The sequence below is a fragment of the Castor canadensis genome, chromosome 8 (genome assembly GCF_047511655.1).
Source record: "Castor canadensis chromosome 8, mCasCan1.hap1v2, whole genome shotgun sequence".
Classification (NCBI taxonomy): domain Eukaryota; kingdom Metazoa; phylum Chordata; class Mammalia; order Rodentia; family Castoridae; genus Castor; species Castor canadensis.
In genome coordinates this window covers 13939780-13954442 of record NC_133393.1, presented here as the reverse complement: position 1 = coordinate 13954442, position 14663 = coordinate 13939780, and the positions used below count along the sequence as shown (strand labels likewise).

The 14663-nt window shown below is 46.0% G+C and overlaps 1 protein-coding gene across 2 annotated transcripts in view; it reads left to right on the top strand.

Annotated features, from left to right (window-relative positions):
- The window catches only part of Ptk7 (protein tyrosine kinase 7 (inactive)), a 61304-nt gene extending 49025 nt beyond the window's left edge, over positions 1 to 12279 (top strand). For both annotated transcript variants that reach the window (XM_020157240.2, XM_074082149.1), the window contains exons 17-20: positions 348 to 428; positions 8908 to 9059; positions 10526 to 10704; positions 11261 to 12279. In XM_020157240.2, the coding sequence (XP_020012829.1) occupies positions 348 to 428; positions 8908 to 9059; positions 10526 to 10704; positions 11261 to 11421 (573 nt within the window). In that variant the 3' untranslated portion in view covers positions 11422 to 12279. The remainder of the gene's footprint in view (positions 1 to 347; positions 429 to 8907; positions 9060 to 10525; positions 10705 to 11260) is intronic.
- Positions 12280 to 14663: the final 2384 nt, after the last annotated feature.

Below are 14663 nucleotides of genomic sequence, written 5' to 3'. Positions count from 1 at the left end.
TCTTCCCTTTCTTCTTTCTTCCTTCTCTCCCTCCCTTCCTCACTCCATCTTTACCTTCTTCCTTCCCCACCCCCCAGTTTCTCTCTTGGCATGAGCCTTTTCCTCTCTGCCAGGTTGTCGTTGCCAGAGCCCTTCCTCTTCACTGCCCAGCGCTCCAGGCCCTGACCGCGCTGGTCCTCAAACTGCCGCTTTTCAAATCTCCCAGCTCTGAGCGGGCTGGGTGGGTATTCGGTTCAGGTTTCTCACCTTCATTGAGCAGGGACTCTTTTTTTAAGTGCTTTTGTGGTCTGGTGTTTTAGAACCCATGACTGGGCTCTGCCCTGACAGATGCCTGATTCTTCCCTCAGGGAGATCTCAAACAGTTCCTGAGGATTTCCAAGAGCAAGGATGAAAAATTGAAGTCACAGCCCCTCAGTACCAAGCAGAAGGTGAGAACAAGGTGGGGCGAGTGGGGAGGAAGGTCCCTAAGGATAGGCCAGGAACAAGGGCAGTGATAGTGACAGAGGTACCATTTATTCAGTGCTCCCTGAGGCCAGGTCTTATGGCCCTTGCATGTGCTAATTATCACAGCAGTCCACTGAAATAGGTGGTACTATCCCCATTTTGTGGACAAATTGAGGCTTAGTGATGTTAAGTGAATTGCCCAAGTTGTGTACCCTAAAAGTAGCCTTGTATTGTCGTGTGGTCAAGCTTCCTGTTAGAGCAGGGCATCTGCTTGCCTACAGTGTGCCCTATGCAGAGAAGCAGCAAGCATGGCATGTCCACGGGCTGTGGTGCCGGGTGTGGCCTTGAGCACCCACACTGTGAGTGGGTGTCTCCCCCTTGGACACTCATGGTCTAGGGGGAGGTTAGGTAAATGAGTATGGTTTTACAGACTTAAGGGCTTGCGGCACAACGGGAAGTGAGTGGGAGGCATCAATAAAAGATGTGGAAGATTTCCTTGTCCTTTAGGTGGACAGACAGCTGTGGCTAACAAAGAAGGTTTCCTGGTAGAGAAAGCCATTTGAGTTCAGTTCTCAAGGACAGGAAGTAGTTCAATGGCAGGAAGGGGATGGCTTCAGGAGAGAGAGGATCATACCTTGATTTCTGTGGCTGGGACAGGGACATAGGCTGATATCTAGACAAATGTGGTGGTACATACCTCTAATCCCAGAGGCAGAAGCAGGCCAGCCTAGGCTACATATTGAGAACATATCTCAACAAACAAACAAATAACAACAACAACAAAAGCCAGTGGGGCTGGGAGTGTGGCTCAAGTGGTAGAGCAGTTGCCTAGCAAATGTGGGGCCCTGAGTTCAATCCCCAGTACTGCCAGTCAGAAAATAATAACAATAACAATGAAGACAGGTTGATAGAAAGTGAGTAGTTAACCTTTGTCATGTGACCTGAGGTCATCTGACGAACATCTCTCTTCGCTAAACATCTCTCCCATGCTTTGCGGTACTGGGGCTTGAACTCAGGGCCTACACCTTGAGAACTCTACCAGGCCTTTTTTTGTGTGTGATGGGTGTTTGAGAGAGGGTCTCTTGAACTATTTGCCCAGGCTGGCTTCAAACCTCCATCCTTCTGATCTCTCCCTCCTGAGTCGCTAGGATTACAGGCACGAGCCACTGGCTCCTGGCTTGCCATAGCATCTTGATTTGATGAGGGAGTTTTAATAAGCCAAGTTCCGCATTCTTCAAGGACAATATTCTGAATTAGAAAAAAGGAACTGCTTTTTTAAAAAGTACAGATTTTGCTAGGTGAGGTGGTGCACACCTCTCAGAAGGCTGAGGCAGAAGGATCCCTTTTGAACCCAGGAGTTTGAGGCCAGCCTGAGCGACATAGACTTCAGCTCAGGACTGGGGCGTGGCTCAAGTCCTAGAGCCCTTGCCTAGCAAGTTTAAGTCCCTGAGTTCAATCCTCACTACTGCCAAAAAAAGAGATAGAAGAGACACTGTGTCAAGACAAGGTAGATTTCTGGACCATGCCACAGAATGAGGGACTCGGAATTCTTGAAAGTGGGGTCTAAGGGCAACTGATCCTTTTTTGGTGCTGGGAATTGAATCCAGGCCTTGTTGCTAAGTGCAACTCCAGCCCCTCCAGCTGATTGTTTTTTCAGTGTTGAGGATTAAGCCCAGGGTCTTACTCTTGCTAGGCAAGAGATCTACCACTTGAGTTCGGCCCCCAGCCTTTTTGAGTTTTTTTTGTTTGTTTGTTTCCCGTTGGTATTAGGGTTTGAACTCAGGGGTTGAAGCTTGCTAGGCAGGTACTTTACTACTTGAGCCACACCACCAGCCCCTCATTTTTGTTCTTGAGACAGAGGCTCTAACTTTTCCTGGATGGCCTCCAACTATGATGCCCCACCTCTGCTTCCCAAGTAGCTGGGATTACAGGCATGTACCACTACACCAGCTCATTCTTAAATTCGTTAAAATTCCAGGAGCCCAAGTGCTTGAAGCCTAGGTTCAGTCCCCAACACCAAAGGAAAAAAATTAAATTGGGGAGCCATGTTGGAGACCAGTGGATTCAAAATAAGTTTTTGATTAGAATCTCCTGTAAGAAATGCATTTTACTCATGCCCCAGCATGCATACACTTACACCGCCCCCAACAAGCATGTACATTTCCATACCTAAAATTAAAACTTTTACAACATTGTATTTGAGAAACTTGATATCTTTTCTTGTTTGTTTGTTTATTTTGAGATAGGGTCTCATGTATGCTGCCTCAGCCTCCTGATTGTTGGGATTATAGGCATGCGTCACCATGCCTGACACTTTTTCTTTTTGTTTTATAAACCCACTAAAATGGTTTAAACTCACATGGATATTGAGCAGTTTGAAAAGAACTGCTTTTGGGGATTCTATGAAAATGAAAATTCTTGGCAAAGATACACTAAAATGTGTAGGTGCTTCTTTCTGCTGATAAAGTTGTGAGCTATTCTGTCACTTTATATTCCCCGGGCCCAGGGGAAGAAATGAAAGGAGGAAGAGCCAACTTTTTAGAGGGAGGTGGAGTGGTAGGGCAGTCAAACCCCTAGCCAGCTAAAATTGGAACAGAGGTGCTGTCTTCGGTGTGGGTGGCTAAGGGGAGCTCCAAGAGAATTTCAAGATAGCAGTGGGAGGTGACAAAAATGAAAGACAGGCCAGGTGTGGTGTTACACACGTATAATTCCAGCTGCTTGAGAAGTGAAGATAGGAGGCTCACTTTCCTAGGACTGTCAGGCCAAAAGTATGAGACTCTATACAAAATACAAACAAAAAGCAAAAGGACTGGGGTGACTCAAAGCGGTAGAGCACTTGCCTACCTCTAGCTGGTAAAGCAATTTCCATGAGTTCAGTCTGCAGTACTGCCAAAACCAAAAAGAGATAAAAATGAAAGACAGGTCCTGGGAGTTGGCATAACTGTATGTGATGCCTGTCAGAGTAGCTGATAAGATGATGTCAGAGCAGGGACTGCAGGCAGAGCACTGACCTGTGCTTGCTTTGGGGGTCACCTGCACAGTGGAGACACAGGATCAGCTGAACACATGGAGGGCCATACATTACGCAGTCTGATGCCGTGAGGGAACCAGAAAGCCCATTGTGGGAACAGCTCAGTAGTGTCACAGTGGGCGAGCCCGGGCTTGGGCAAGCTGTTGGGTGTTAAAGTTGGAAAGGAAGAAGTGGGTCTGATCTTTACCAAGGAACAGGTCTTTATAACAGTATTTAAAAATTAACCCAATGGCCTCTGATAGTGTCTTGCCAAGCAGCAAGGAAACACTTCATTGGGTGGGTTAGGTCTAACAGAATTCCCTTTTAACCTAGCCTGTATTTCCAGAAGCTCTGTGTCTCTAGAAAGAGCATGTTAGTAACTACACCAAGCCCACTGTCCTCTTGTTTCCCTTGACTAGATGCCCACTGTTCAGCTGTGAGCCAGATCAGAGAGGGCAGCTGAGGGGAATCGCAGGCTGATGGGGGCTCATGACTGGAGCCTCTGTCTGCCACTTACAGAGAGGACAGTGCTCTGGGGCTTTGACCCAGCAGCAGGGTTGTTGGCTGGAGCATTCTGAAGATGGTCCTCCAGGGTTTGTTTGGGGGGTGTGGCCTCTACTTTAATGAAGTAATAAAGTATTACTTTAATAAGGTAATAAAGTATTACCTTAATAAAGTAATAAAGTAAAGAAGATGTGCTTCTCCTCATTTTCCCCAACTCTGATGGCGTTGCTCATGCAGCACTTTTGTGTTAATCCAGTGTCAGGCTATACGTTGGCCTATGTAGTGAGGTCCATCCTGATGGTTGTTTAGCTCAGGGCTGTCTAATAGAATCCCTATGATGACTGAAGGTTCTCTGTGCTAGCCAGGATGGTTGGCTCTAGCCTCATCTGGCTGCTGAATGCTTGAAAGTGGTCAGAGCCACTGAGAAGCTGAATTTTAAATCTTACTAAGTTTCAATTAACTTAAATTTAAATAGCCAGATGGATAGTGACTACTGTTTTAGACAAGTGCAGGTTTAAACCATTGCTGTTTAAACTTCTTTGACTGAGACCTACAGTAACAAAAAGTTCATTTTACATCTCAACCCGTGTTATGTCAGTACACATACGTGTGTAATGTGTACTTTGATATCTTACTAAGTGTGATGTGCTCTGATATTTTCTATTCCATTTCTTTCATTCATTCATTCTTTTTTTTTTTTTTTGAGACAGTGTCTTGCTCTATAATCAAGATTATCCTTGAACTCCATATCTTCTTGCCTCCCCCTCCTAAGTGCTGTTAGTCAACAGGTCTTTCTTCTTTCTCCCTACCTCCTTCCCCTTCTCCCTCCCTCCCTCACTCCTTTCCTTCCCTCTCTTCCTCCCTCCATTTCTTCTTTCCTTCCCTCTCTTCCTCTCTCCCTTCCTTCTTTCCCTCCCTCCCTCCATTCCTCTTCCCCTCCTTCCTTCATATAAATTGGTTTCATATTAACAGGCTATGATTGTAGTTAGCACACTTCCAGAAGAGGCCCACAGGAATCTCACTGGCCAGTGCACAAGAAGGCTGAGAAGAACCTGGGTGCCAGTGGCTCACACCTGTAATCATAGCTACTCAGGAGGCAGAGATCAGGAGGATCGTGGTTTGAAGCCAGCCCTAGAAAATAGCTCATGAGACCCTATCTCAAAAAAACCCATCACATAAAAGGACTCAAGGTGTAGGCCCTGAGTTCAAATTCTAGTACCAGGGGGGAAAAAAAAGAAGATTGAGAAGAACTGTCTTTGAGTGACCCCTCTCCAGGAGAGGCAGCTCCTCTGCTGGCCTGCTTGTGACTCTGGGAGCCAGACTGGTGAAGCTAACCAGGGATATAAAGCCTGGCTAGGCTCCTCAGGCAGTGCTGAGGAGGAGCACTGCCTCCATGCATGTGTGTAAGGAAAGGCAGCTCCCTCGCACGGGGCCTGATGTACAGTAGGTGTTCGCCACATGTCCCCTTCCCATTTATTTAGTTATTAGAAGTCCTGGGCCTTGAGTATGCTCAGTATGTGCTCTGCCACTGAACCCACCCCACCCTACTCTCCTCGGAGTGGCTGCGCTCTTCCTTGCACTAAGGAGCTCCTGCCATTCCCATTCCCTTTTGGGGCCTTAGGAGCATAGACTCAGATAAAGCACAAATAATCCTTGGCTATTCCATAACATACTTTCATTATTGTTCCACACTTAGCCTGCTTTTGCTTATGTGGTAGTTACTGTTTTTTTAAGGTGCTTATTGGCTGTGTGTGTGCGTGTGTGTTTCTGGTAAGATTTAATTTTGGTGTTTCATACTTTAAAGTGTAGAAGACAAAGGCCAAGTCTGGTTGTGCACATTTGTGGTCCCAGCTATACAGGAGGTGGAGGTAGGAGAATCACAGTTTGGAAACAGCCTGGACAAAGTTAGCAGAAGACCCTATCTGAAATGTAAACTAAAAAGCAAAAGGACTGGGGGCAAGGCTCAAGTAGTAGAACACTTGCATAACAAGCACAAGGCCCTGAGTTCAGTCCCCAGTACAGAAAAAAAAAAAAGTATGAGAACCGATCAAGAATCTCCTGCAAACCTTCACCCAGATTTAGTTGTTTATATTTTGCTCCATTTGTTTTATCATTCTCTGTTTTTAATGTACATAGGAATGTTATTAGAAAGACAATTTTCTTCTGGATCATTTGAGATAAGTTGAAGACAGACTTGAACCTCTGCAGTGGGGTGTGTATAAAGCGATATGTCATTGGGTCTTAGTTTGTATTTCCTTGATCAACAGTGATGCTGGCTAGTGGCCATGTTCTTATCTTTGTCCCTCCATGATTGCATTACGTGATGGGTCACTTCTCCCTTAGGGATCCTGAGAACGAGTCTATATGTCTGAAGAAACACATAGGTGGCCAGCAGTTTGTCCAGTAGTTTCCATGGGTCACAGGGACCTCTTTGCTTTTCTGTTTGCCTTGTTACTATCTATAAGGGAGTGCTACAGGTCCCACACATCTGTCTGCAGTTGCTCCCAAGGTTTGGATAAGGCATAGAGGCGAAAGGACCATGTGTCCTTTACAAGCACTGTCACGGTGCTCTGATTTTACTGGTTGGCATGACTCACCAATCCCTGGTGGTCGTACCCTTCTGCAGGCACAGTTCTTGTCTCCTTCTTTGTCTGTCCTCTTACCAGGAGCCCTGTCTTGGCCAGTCCTGTTATATTCTACTAGTATCTGCTGGATCTAACACATAGTGGATGCTGAACTCATATTTGTTCAGTGCAGTAATATGTACTTTTAAAATATTAATTTGATTTAATCACATTTTATGTGTAATATGTATAATACAGCTGGCTTGGCACTCACATGGCTCAAAATTCAGAAAAGGGTACCAGTGAAAAATCTTCCCAGTGCTCTCTCACTTTGGAAAATAACTGGGCATTATTTTGTAGAGCTAGAGATACTCATAGTCCATGACCACCACTCCCCAGGTGCCTTCAGAGAAACTCACTCATGTGCACACCTGTAAGTGTACTCTAGCAATGTGGTGCTCAGGAGCCCAGGACTGGAAACAAGCCACATAGCCTTTGATTAAATTATGGTGTATATTCATGATAAAAAAAAAAAACAAGAACAATGATTTATTGTTTTTTTTTAAGATGAATGTCACAATGTGGAGTGAAAAAAGTTAGGGCACAAAAGGTAACATTTCATGTGCTTCCAGCTTTATCTGACTCCAAAATAGGCAAGACCAGATTGTATTGCTTACAAACATGTGTGGAAGTGGTAAACTATGAAAAACAAGAAAGAAATTATTATCACAAAGGTTTGGGGGGAAAAAAGGTCTGGGCAGTGGTTGCCTCTTTTTTCTTTTTTTTGGTTTTTTTTTTTTTTTTGCAATACTGGGGTTTGTATTCAGGGCTTCACGCTTTGCTAAACAGGTGCCCTACCACTTGATCCATGCCCTCAGCCCTAGTGGTTACCTCTTAAGGTGAGGGAGAATGTAGAATACAGCATTGAGAAGAAACCCTTGAGGTTTCTGAGGTGCCAGCATTGTTGATTTTTTAAAAACATTTATTTATATGTATGTGTGTTTCTTAAATCACCTTTATTTATTTTTTTATTTTGGTGGTACTGGGGTTTGAACTCAGGGCCTCACACTTGCTAGGCAGGCATTCTACATCTTGAACCACTCAGCCAGCCCTGTATGTGTGTTTTTTAAGACAAGGTCTTGCTGTGCATCCCAGACTGGAGTGGAATTCACAATCCTCTTGCCTCACCCTCTTGAGTGCTTGGATTACAGGCATGCCTGGCTTTGTTCTATTTTTTTTTTTTTTTTTTAAAGACAGGGTCTTGCTATGGTGCCCAGACTGTTCTTAAATTCCTGGACTCAAGTGATCTTCCTGTTTTAGCTTCTTGAATATAGGTGTATACACTGCACCTGTTATTTATTTATTTATTTAGGTGGGACTGGGGTTTGAACCCAGGGCTTTGTGCTTGCAAAGCAAGCACTCTACTACTTGAGCCACACCTTCAGTCCAGTTTTTGTTCCAGTTATTTTTTGGAGATGGGATATTTTCCATCTCAGGCTGGCCTCCAACTGTGAGCCTCCCTATCTCAGCCTCCCAAATAGCTAGGATTACAGTAGTGAGCCACCAGCATCCAGCCTGGTTGTTTCTTTTTGCAATAATAATAATAAAAAAAGTTAGCCCAAAGTTTTCTACCTGTCTACTCTCTAGCTTCTAGTTCCTTTCCGTGGATGCACTCAGTCATGTATGTCTTATTCATACACACGTGGTACACACACACAGTTTTATATAGCTTGTAAAAAATACACACTTTTAAAGGAAAAAGGCAAAAAAGCAACTCATAAAGGTATAAAAAGATGTTGGTGGTTCACGCCAGTAATCCTAGCTACTCAGGAGGCAGAGATCAGGAGGACTACAGTTCAAAGCCAGCCTGGGCAAATAGTTCCTGAGATCCTATCTCAAAAAAACCCAACACAAAAAAAGGCTGGTGGAGTGGCTCAAGGTGTAGGCTCTGCGTTCAAACCCCAGTGACTGCAAAAAAAAAAAAAAAAGATTTAAAAAAAAAAAAAGATAAAAAATAAGATATAAGGTGGAATTACTGTCCATTTATTTTCCTACTCAACAACTGTCCAACACTTGCTGGGTACCAAGCATTTTTTTTTTAAGTGATACTGAAGTTTGAACTCAGGGCTTCATGTTTGCTAGTCAGGCGTGTACTGTTTGAGCCACGCCTCCAGCGCACTACTTTAATTCAGCTTCCCAAAATTCCATTGAGGCAGGTACTGTATTATCCCATTTTATAGATGAAACTGAGGCCACTTTTGTCATTTGGGGCTTCCTAAGCAGCACTCGAAGAGCCTTGGAGTAGCACAACTAAAAGTTGTGTCCAGGATGGTCACCTTATCCCTGAGTCCTGGGCTGTTCTGACAGGTTCTCTTCTCTCTCCAGGTGGCCCTGTGCACCCAGGTGGCCCTGGGCATGGAGCACCTGTCCAACAATCGTTTCGTGCACAAGGACTTGGCTGCTCGCAACTGCCTGGTCAGTGCCCAGAGACAGGTGAAGGTGTCAGCTCTGGGCCTCAGCAAGGATGTGTACAACAGGTAGAAGGGCCTCCGTAGGGTGGGCTACCACCCCTTCCCTGAGGGTGTGAGGTGGAGGACAGGTGCAGCTTCTAAGGGTGTAGGAAAGGGCTGAGTGCCTGCTAAGTCCAAAGCTCAAGGACCTGGAAGGGTACGTTCTTCCTCCCTCTTTTTCCAAAGGTGCAGTGGGCTTCCTGATAAGTCAGTTTTCTCTAGTGATAAAAAATGATCAATCTTTCTGTGATAACTAGGAAAATGTAATCAGTTAATATGTATGGCTCCCCTATAACTTCTTGAATTCAGTAATTATTTTGAAGGGTTACTTAAATCTTGGCCCACATGGCCAGAGACCACTCTGGAGTGCCGAGACATACTGCATGCCACTTCCTGGGAACCTCCTCCCAAGTCACCCTAGCCCTAGCTCCAACTGCCCCTGCTTTATCTGACTATTGCTTTGGTCACAATTGGCTTATTACTGATGAAGATCTTGTTTTCCGTTTTTTTTTTTTTTTGGTATGCTGGTGTTTGAACTCAGGGCCTCATGTTTGCTAGGCAGCCACTTGAGCCACTCTTCCAGCCCGTTTTGTTTTGGGTATTTTTCGAGATATGGTCTCAAGAACTATTTGTCTGGTCTGACTTTGAACTACCATCCTCCTGATCTCTGCCTCCTAGGTAGTTAGGATTACAGGCGTGAGCCACCAGTGCCCAGCTGTTTTTCACATCTTTTTAAACCAGTATACAGTGTATTTATAACCAGGTGCCAGTGGCTCACGCCTGTAATCCTAGCTACTCTACTCAGGAGGCAGAGATCAGGAGGATTTCGACTCAAAGCCAACTTTGGGCAAATAGTTTGCGAAACCCTATCACAAAACGCCATAACAAAAAAGGGCTGGTGGAGTGGCTCAAGGTGTAAGCCCTTGGTTCAAAACCTAGTACTGCAAAAAAAAAAAAAAGAAAAAATAGAGTTTATCTATGATTATTAGTTTTCTTTTATTGACACATATGCAAAATGTGTTTTTTGGTTTTGGCGGGACTGGGGTTTGAACTCAGGACTTCATGCTTGTAAGGCAGGCACTCTGCTGCTTGAGCCACACCGCTAGTCCATTTTGCATTGATTATTTTGGAGATGGGGGGTCTCATAAACTGTTTACCTGAGCTGGCCTGGAACCTCACTCCTCCTGATCCCGATCTCCCAGGAGCTAGTATTACAGGCTTGAGTCATCAGCATCCAAACAAAATATGGTCCTTAATGGAAGTTTTTTGTTTTGTTCATTTGGCTTGGTTTGGCTTTTTGGCAGTACTGGGATTTGGCAGTGTACCATTAATGAAAGTTTTAAACCATCCACAGGGTCATCCAGAGTTGACCCTGTGCCCCCCTGTGCTCAGTGTTTGTGTTACAGTTTCTGAGTGCCTTCATGAAGGTCAGGGTTGGAGCCCCAGGCTGTGGCCTCATCTACCTCCCTCCTAATGTTGCTTTTCTGTTGCAGTGAGTACTACCACTTCCGCCAGGCCTGGGTGCCACTGCGCTGGATGTCCCCTGAGGCCATCCTGGAGGGTGACTTCTCCACCAAGTCTGACGTCTGGGCCTTTGGTGTGCTGATGTGGGAAGTGTTCACTCATGGAGAGATGCCCCATGGTGGGCAGGCAGATGATGAAGTGCTGGCAGGTAGGCTACTGTGTTCCTGAGGGATGATTCCAGATGTGCATGTCTCTGATGCCTGCTCCCAGGCTTGCTCAGCACCTTCCGGCCATGCAGCCTGCCTCCCCGCTCATGGATGGTAAATAGCACATACACAGATATGACTGCTTCAGTTGTCAGAATACTGAAACGTGGGCTGGGGGTGCAGCTCAGTGGTGGAGTGCTTGCCTAGCATATGCATGGCCTTGGGTTCCGTCCCCAGTACCGCAGAAAAACACATTGAAATGCTTTCATACTGGTTGGTGGATAGCCTTTGCCCCAGCATCTGTCCCAGCTGCTCTGATGCCTGTTCATTAATTCACTTCAGCTCCCGCAGAGACGTTACCTATCAGCCAGTGTGAGCTGGGGGCAGAAGAGTCACCCCTTAGATACTTGTTGCATACTCCACGAGTTAGTGCCCACCCATCACTGGCTAGCCTTCCCCAGAGCGATCCTCATGTGGCTGCTTGTGGGCATTGCAGCCTCCATCAAATACTGGGCAGATAAGTTTGGGCTAATACTCCATTCACTGTTTTCCCTGCAGATTTGCAGGCTGGGAAGGCTCGACTTCCGCAGCCCGAGGGCTGCCCTTCCAAGTTCTACCGGCTGATGCAGCGCTGCTGGGCCCCCAGCCCCAAGGACCGGCCTTCCTTCAGTGAGATTGCCAACACCCTGGGAGACAGCCCGGCAGACAGCAAGCTGTGAGGAGAGAGCCCCGCAGGCTGTGCCTCAGGATGGCGTGGGCAGGAGAGGATACCTCTTGAGGGGAGCCTGCAGCATGATGGGCAAGACCCCTTTCCTCCTCAGCCCTGGGGTCCCTGCCCTAGCACAGCAGGCATTGCCAAGGTCTGGGCAGTGCCTGGGCTTTTCTCTTCCTCCCCCTTAGCCCTGGGAGAGGCTGATTGGGACCCAGACCAGGTGTCTCAGGCCTTGGGCTGGGCATCTTTCTTTGCCACCCCTTCCCTCATGAGGGACAGTGTGGGTGCCTCAGGTAACCCCAATTTCTGGCCTGTGACTTATCCTTTTGGTCAGGTCCAGCTCTGCCGCTCATCTGCCAACTTTGTCTGGGGAGGGCTAGTCTGGGGATGAGCTGGGTTTGGGGGATCCTAAATATTACTCAAGTTCCAGGCTAACTCTGGGCACATGGGGCCAACCAGTCTCTTGGCCTACAGGTTCCACTTGGGGGTCTAGACCATGATGTTGGAGGACACAGCAAGTGAGTCCTCTCCACTGTGGGCTTGTGCACACTAACCCAGACCCATGCTTTTCCCCGCTCTTCTCTCCTTTCCTCATCCTAAGTGCCTGGCAGATGAAGGAGTTTTCAGGAGCTTTTGACACTATATAACCCGCCCTTTTTGTATGCACCATGGGCGGTTTTTGTATGTAATTGCAGCGTGGGGCGGGTGGGCATGGGACGTAGGGGTGGGCCCTAGAGGAGGGGATGGTGGGCCACTCCTGCCTCTCACTTTTATTGTTGTTGTTGTTGTTTGTTTGTTTTGTGGGGTTTTTTGTTTTGTTTTGTTTTTACACTTGCTGTTCTCAATAAAGAAGCCTTTTTTACAACCTGGTTCTGAGACTCATTCCCAGCTTTTGCTCACAAATGGCATTCTTTATTCCTTCTCCATACTGGTCAGGAGGGGCCATGTGCCTTCATGGAGTCTGGTGGGGGCTTGGTTAGGACTACCTGGCAGATATGGGTCCCTTCCTCCAGTTCACAGACGGTCGACAGTGTGATCAGGTCCTACCTTGACAACCTGGTGATAGAGTGCCAGCTACTTAGTTTCTGGCTAGCCTGGTCCTCACGCTCAGGTGAGGGCGATGGAAGTGTGATGGCAAGTTAGAGTAGGAGCAGAGAAGGGGTTAATGAAAGACTCAAGCTTTAAGTCCCTTTAAAATCTAGGAAGGCACCTGTAATCTCAGCACTTGGGAGGTAAAGACAGGAAGATTGTGAATTCAGATCAGCCTGGGCTACATAATGAGATCCTATTTGAAAAATCAAAAACAAAAACTCTAGAAAAGGCTGGGGGTATGCTCGGTAGAAGAGCACCTGACTAACATGCACAGGGCCTTAAATTCAACACACAAAAAAGCTCCCACCTGCAATCCTAGCTACTCTCGAGGCAGAGATCAGGAGGATCACAGTTTGAAGCCACCCTGGTTAAAAAAAGAAAGATCTTTTCTCGAAAATACCCAATAAAATTGGCCGAGTGACTCAATTGGTAGAGTGTCTGCCTAGCAAGTACAAGACCCTGAGTTCAAACCCTAGTGATGCAAAAAATAAAAACCCCAAAAGACTCTAGGAGGGCAGAATAGAACTGAGCAGAAAGATGTGCTTGGTGTCATTGCTCCAGGACCTCCAGCCCTCCACTGATTTGGTTCCATCCCCTCCCCCTTGTGTCATCCATTATTCTCTACCTGATTCCAGTAACTTTAAACTGCTTTCTAAAGAAAGTAGTCTAAGCCGAGCATGGTGGCTCACACCTGTAATCCTACCTACTCAGGTGGCAGAGATCAGGAGGATCGAAGTTTGAAGCCAACCCAGGCAAATAGTTTGTGAGACTCTATCTCAAAAAAAAAAAAAATCACAAAGGACTGGTGGAGTGGATCAAGGTGTAGGCCCTGAGTTCAAGCCCCAGTACCACAAGAAAAAAAAAAATTAGTGTAGGCTAGGCATAGTGGCACATGTAATTGGGGTGGGGGTGGGGTTTAAGGAGTATAGTGCTTACCTTAGAAGCCCAGGGTTCTGGGTCCAATTCCCAGTACTGGAAGAAAAAAAAAAATGAGTCTGTGTCTCTGAAATTGCCTTGGTTCCTTCTGTTCCTCACCAAAGTTGTCACTAGTGAAAATAACAGCTGTTTTTGTGGTGGTACTGAGGCACTGGCAAGGCAGGTGCTCCGCCCCTTTAGGTAAAGCCTAACGAGGGAGAGTTTACTGAGTGGGCAGTAAAGCCCCCAGAGTTGAGAGGGTGTCCCATGAGCGGGTGTCAGAGAAATGATCTGAGGTTTTTATTCTCTCCAGGGCATTGCTCAGTCTCTGTGCTAATTTGCTGTACTGCTTTAGGTATTTTTTGAGTAGGGTCTGGCATTTATGCCCCAGCTGGGACCATGATCCTTCTGTTTATGCTTCCCAAGTAGTTGGTATAACAGGCACTGGGTGCCACCACGCCCAGCTTTTAATGGTTGAGATGGGGTCTCTTGAATTTAGTGTGGCTGACCTCATACTGTGATCCCCCTGATCTTTGCCTCCCAAGTAGCTAGGATTATAGACATCAGCCACCTCACCTGGCCAATAGCTATTATTTTTGAAGACTTGTTTTGTACTACTCACTTTGCTAAGAACTTAGTATGTATTCTCTCATTTAATCTCTGCAACTAGAGTAGTCCCCCTTACCCACAGTTTTGCCTCCCATGTGGCAAAACAGTCAACCACAGTCTGAAAATATTAAATGTAAAAATTCTAGAAGCAATTCTTAAACTTTAAATAACTTATTACTGTGTACTGTTATGATTGTTCTATTTTATTAGACATTGTTAATCTCTTACTGTCCCTAATTTATAAGCTAAACGTTATTATAGGTATGTATTATAGGAAAAACCAGTATATATAAGGTTGGTGCTATTTGAGGAACATCTTGGAATATATCCCCTGGGGGACTACTATTAGACTGTGCATTAATCAGCTGTTGGAGCTATTATGAGCCCCCAAATCTTGGTTGCATGCACCGGACATTTTTCTCTCCGGGATCTGCAGGTTGGAGAATTTGGGCTGATCTTGGCTGGACTTAGCTGAGATACCTGGGCTTAGCTCCAGGCTCTGTAGGTCTAGCCTGTCTGTACCTGGAACACATACTTACGCAGAGGCAGAAGCACAAGAGGTGAAGCCAAATCATGCAGCAGGTCTGTTAGCAGTTTATTGTTAGCAGTTTATTGGTTAACAGTAAAAGTCAA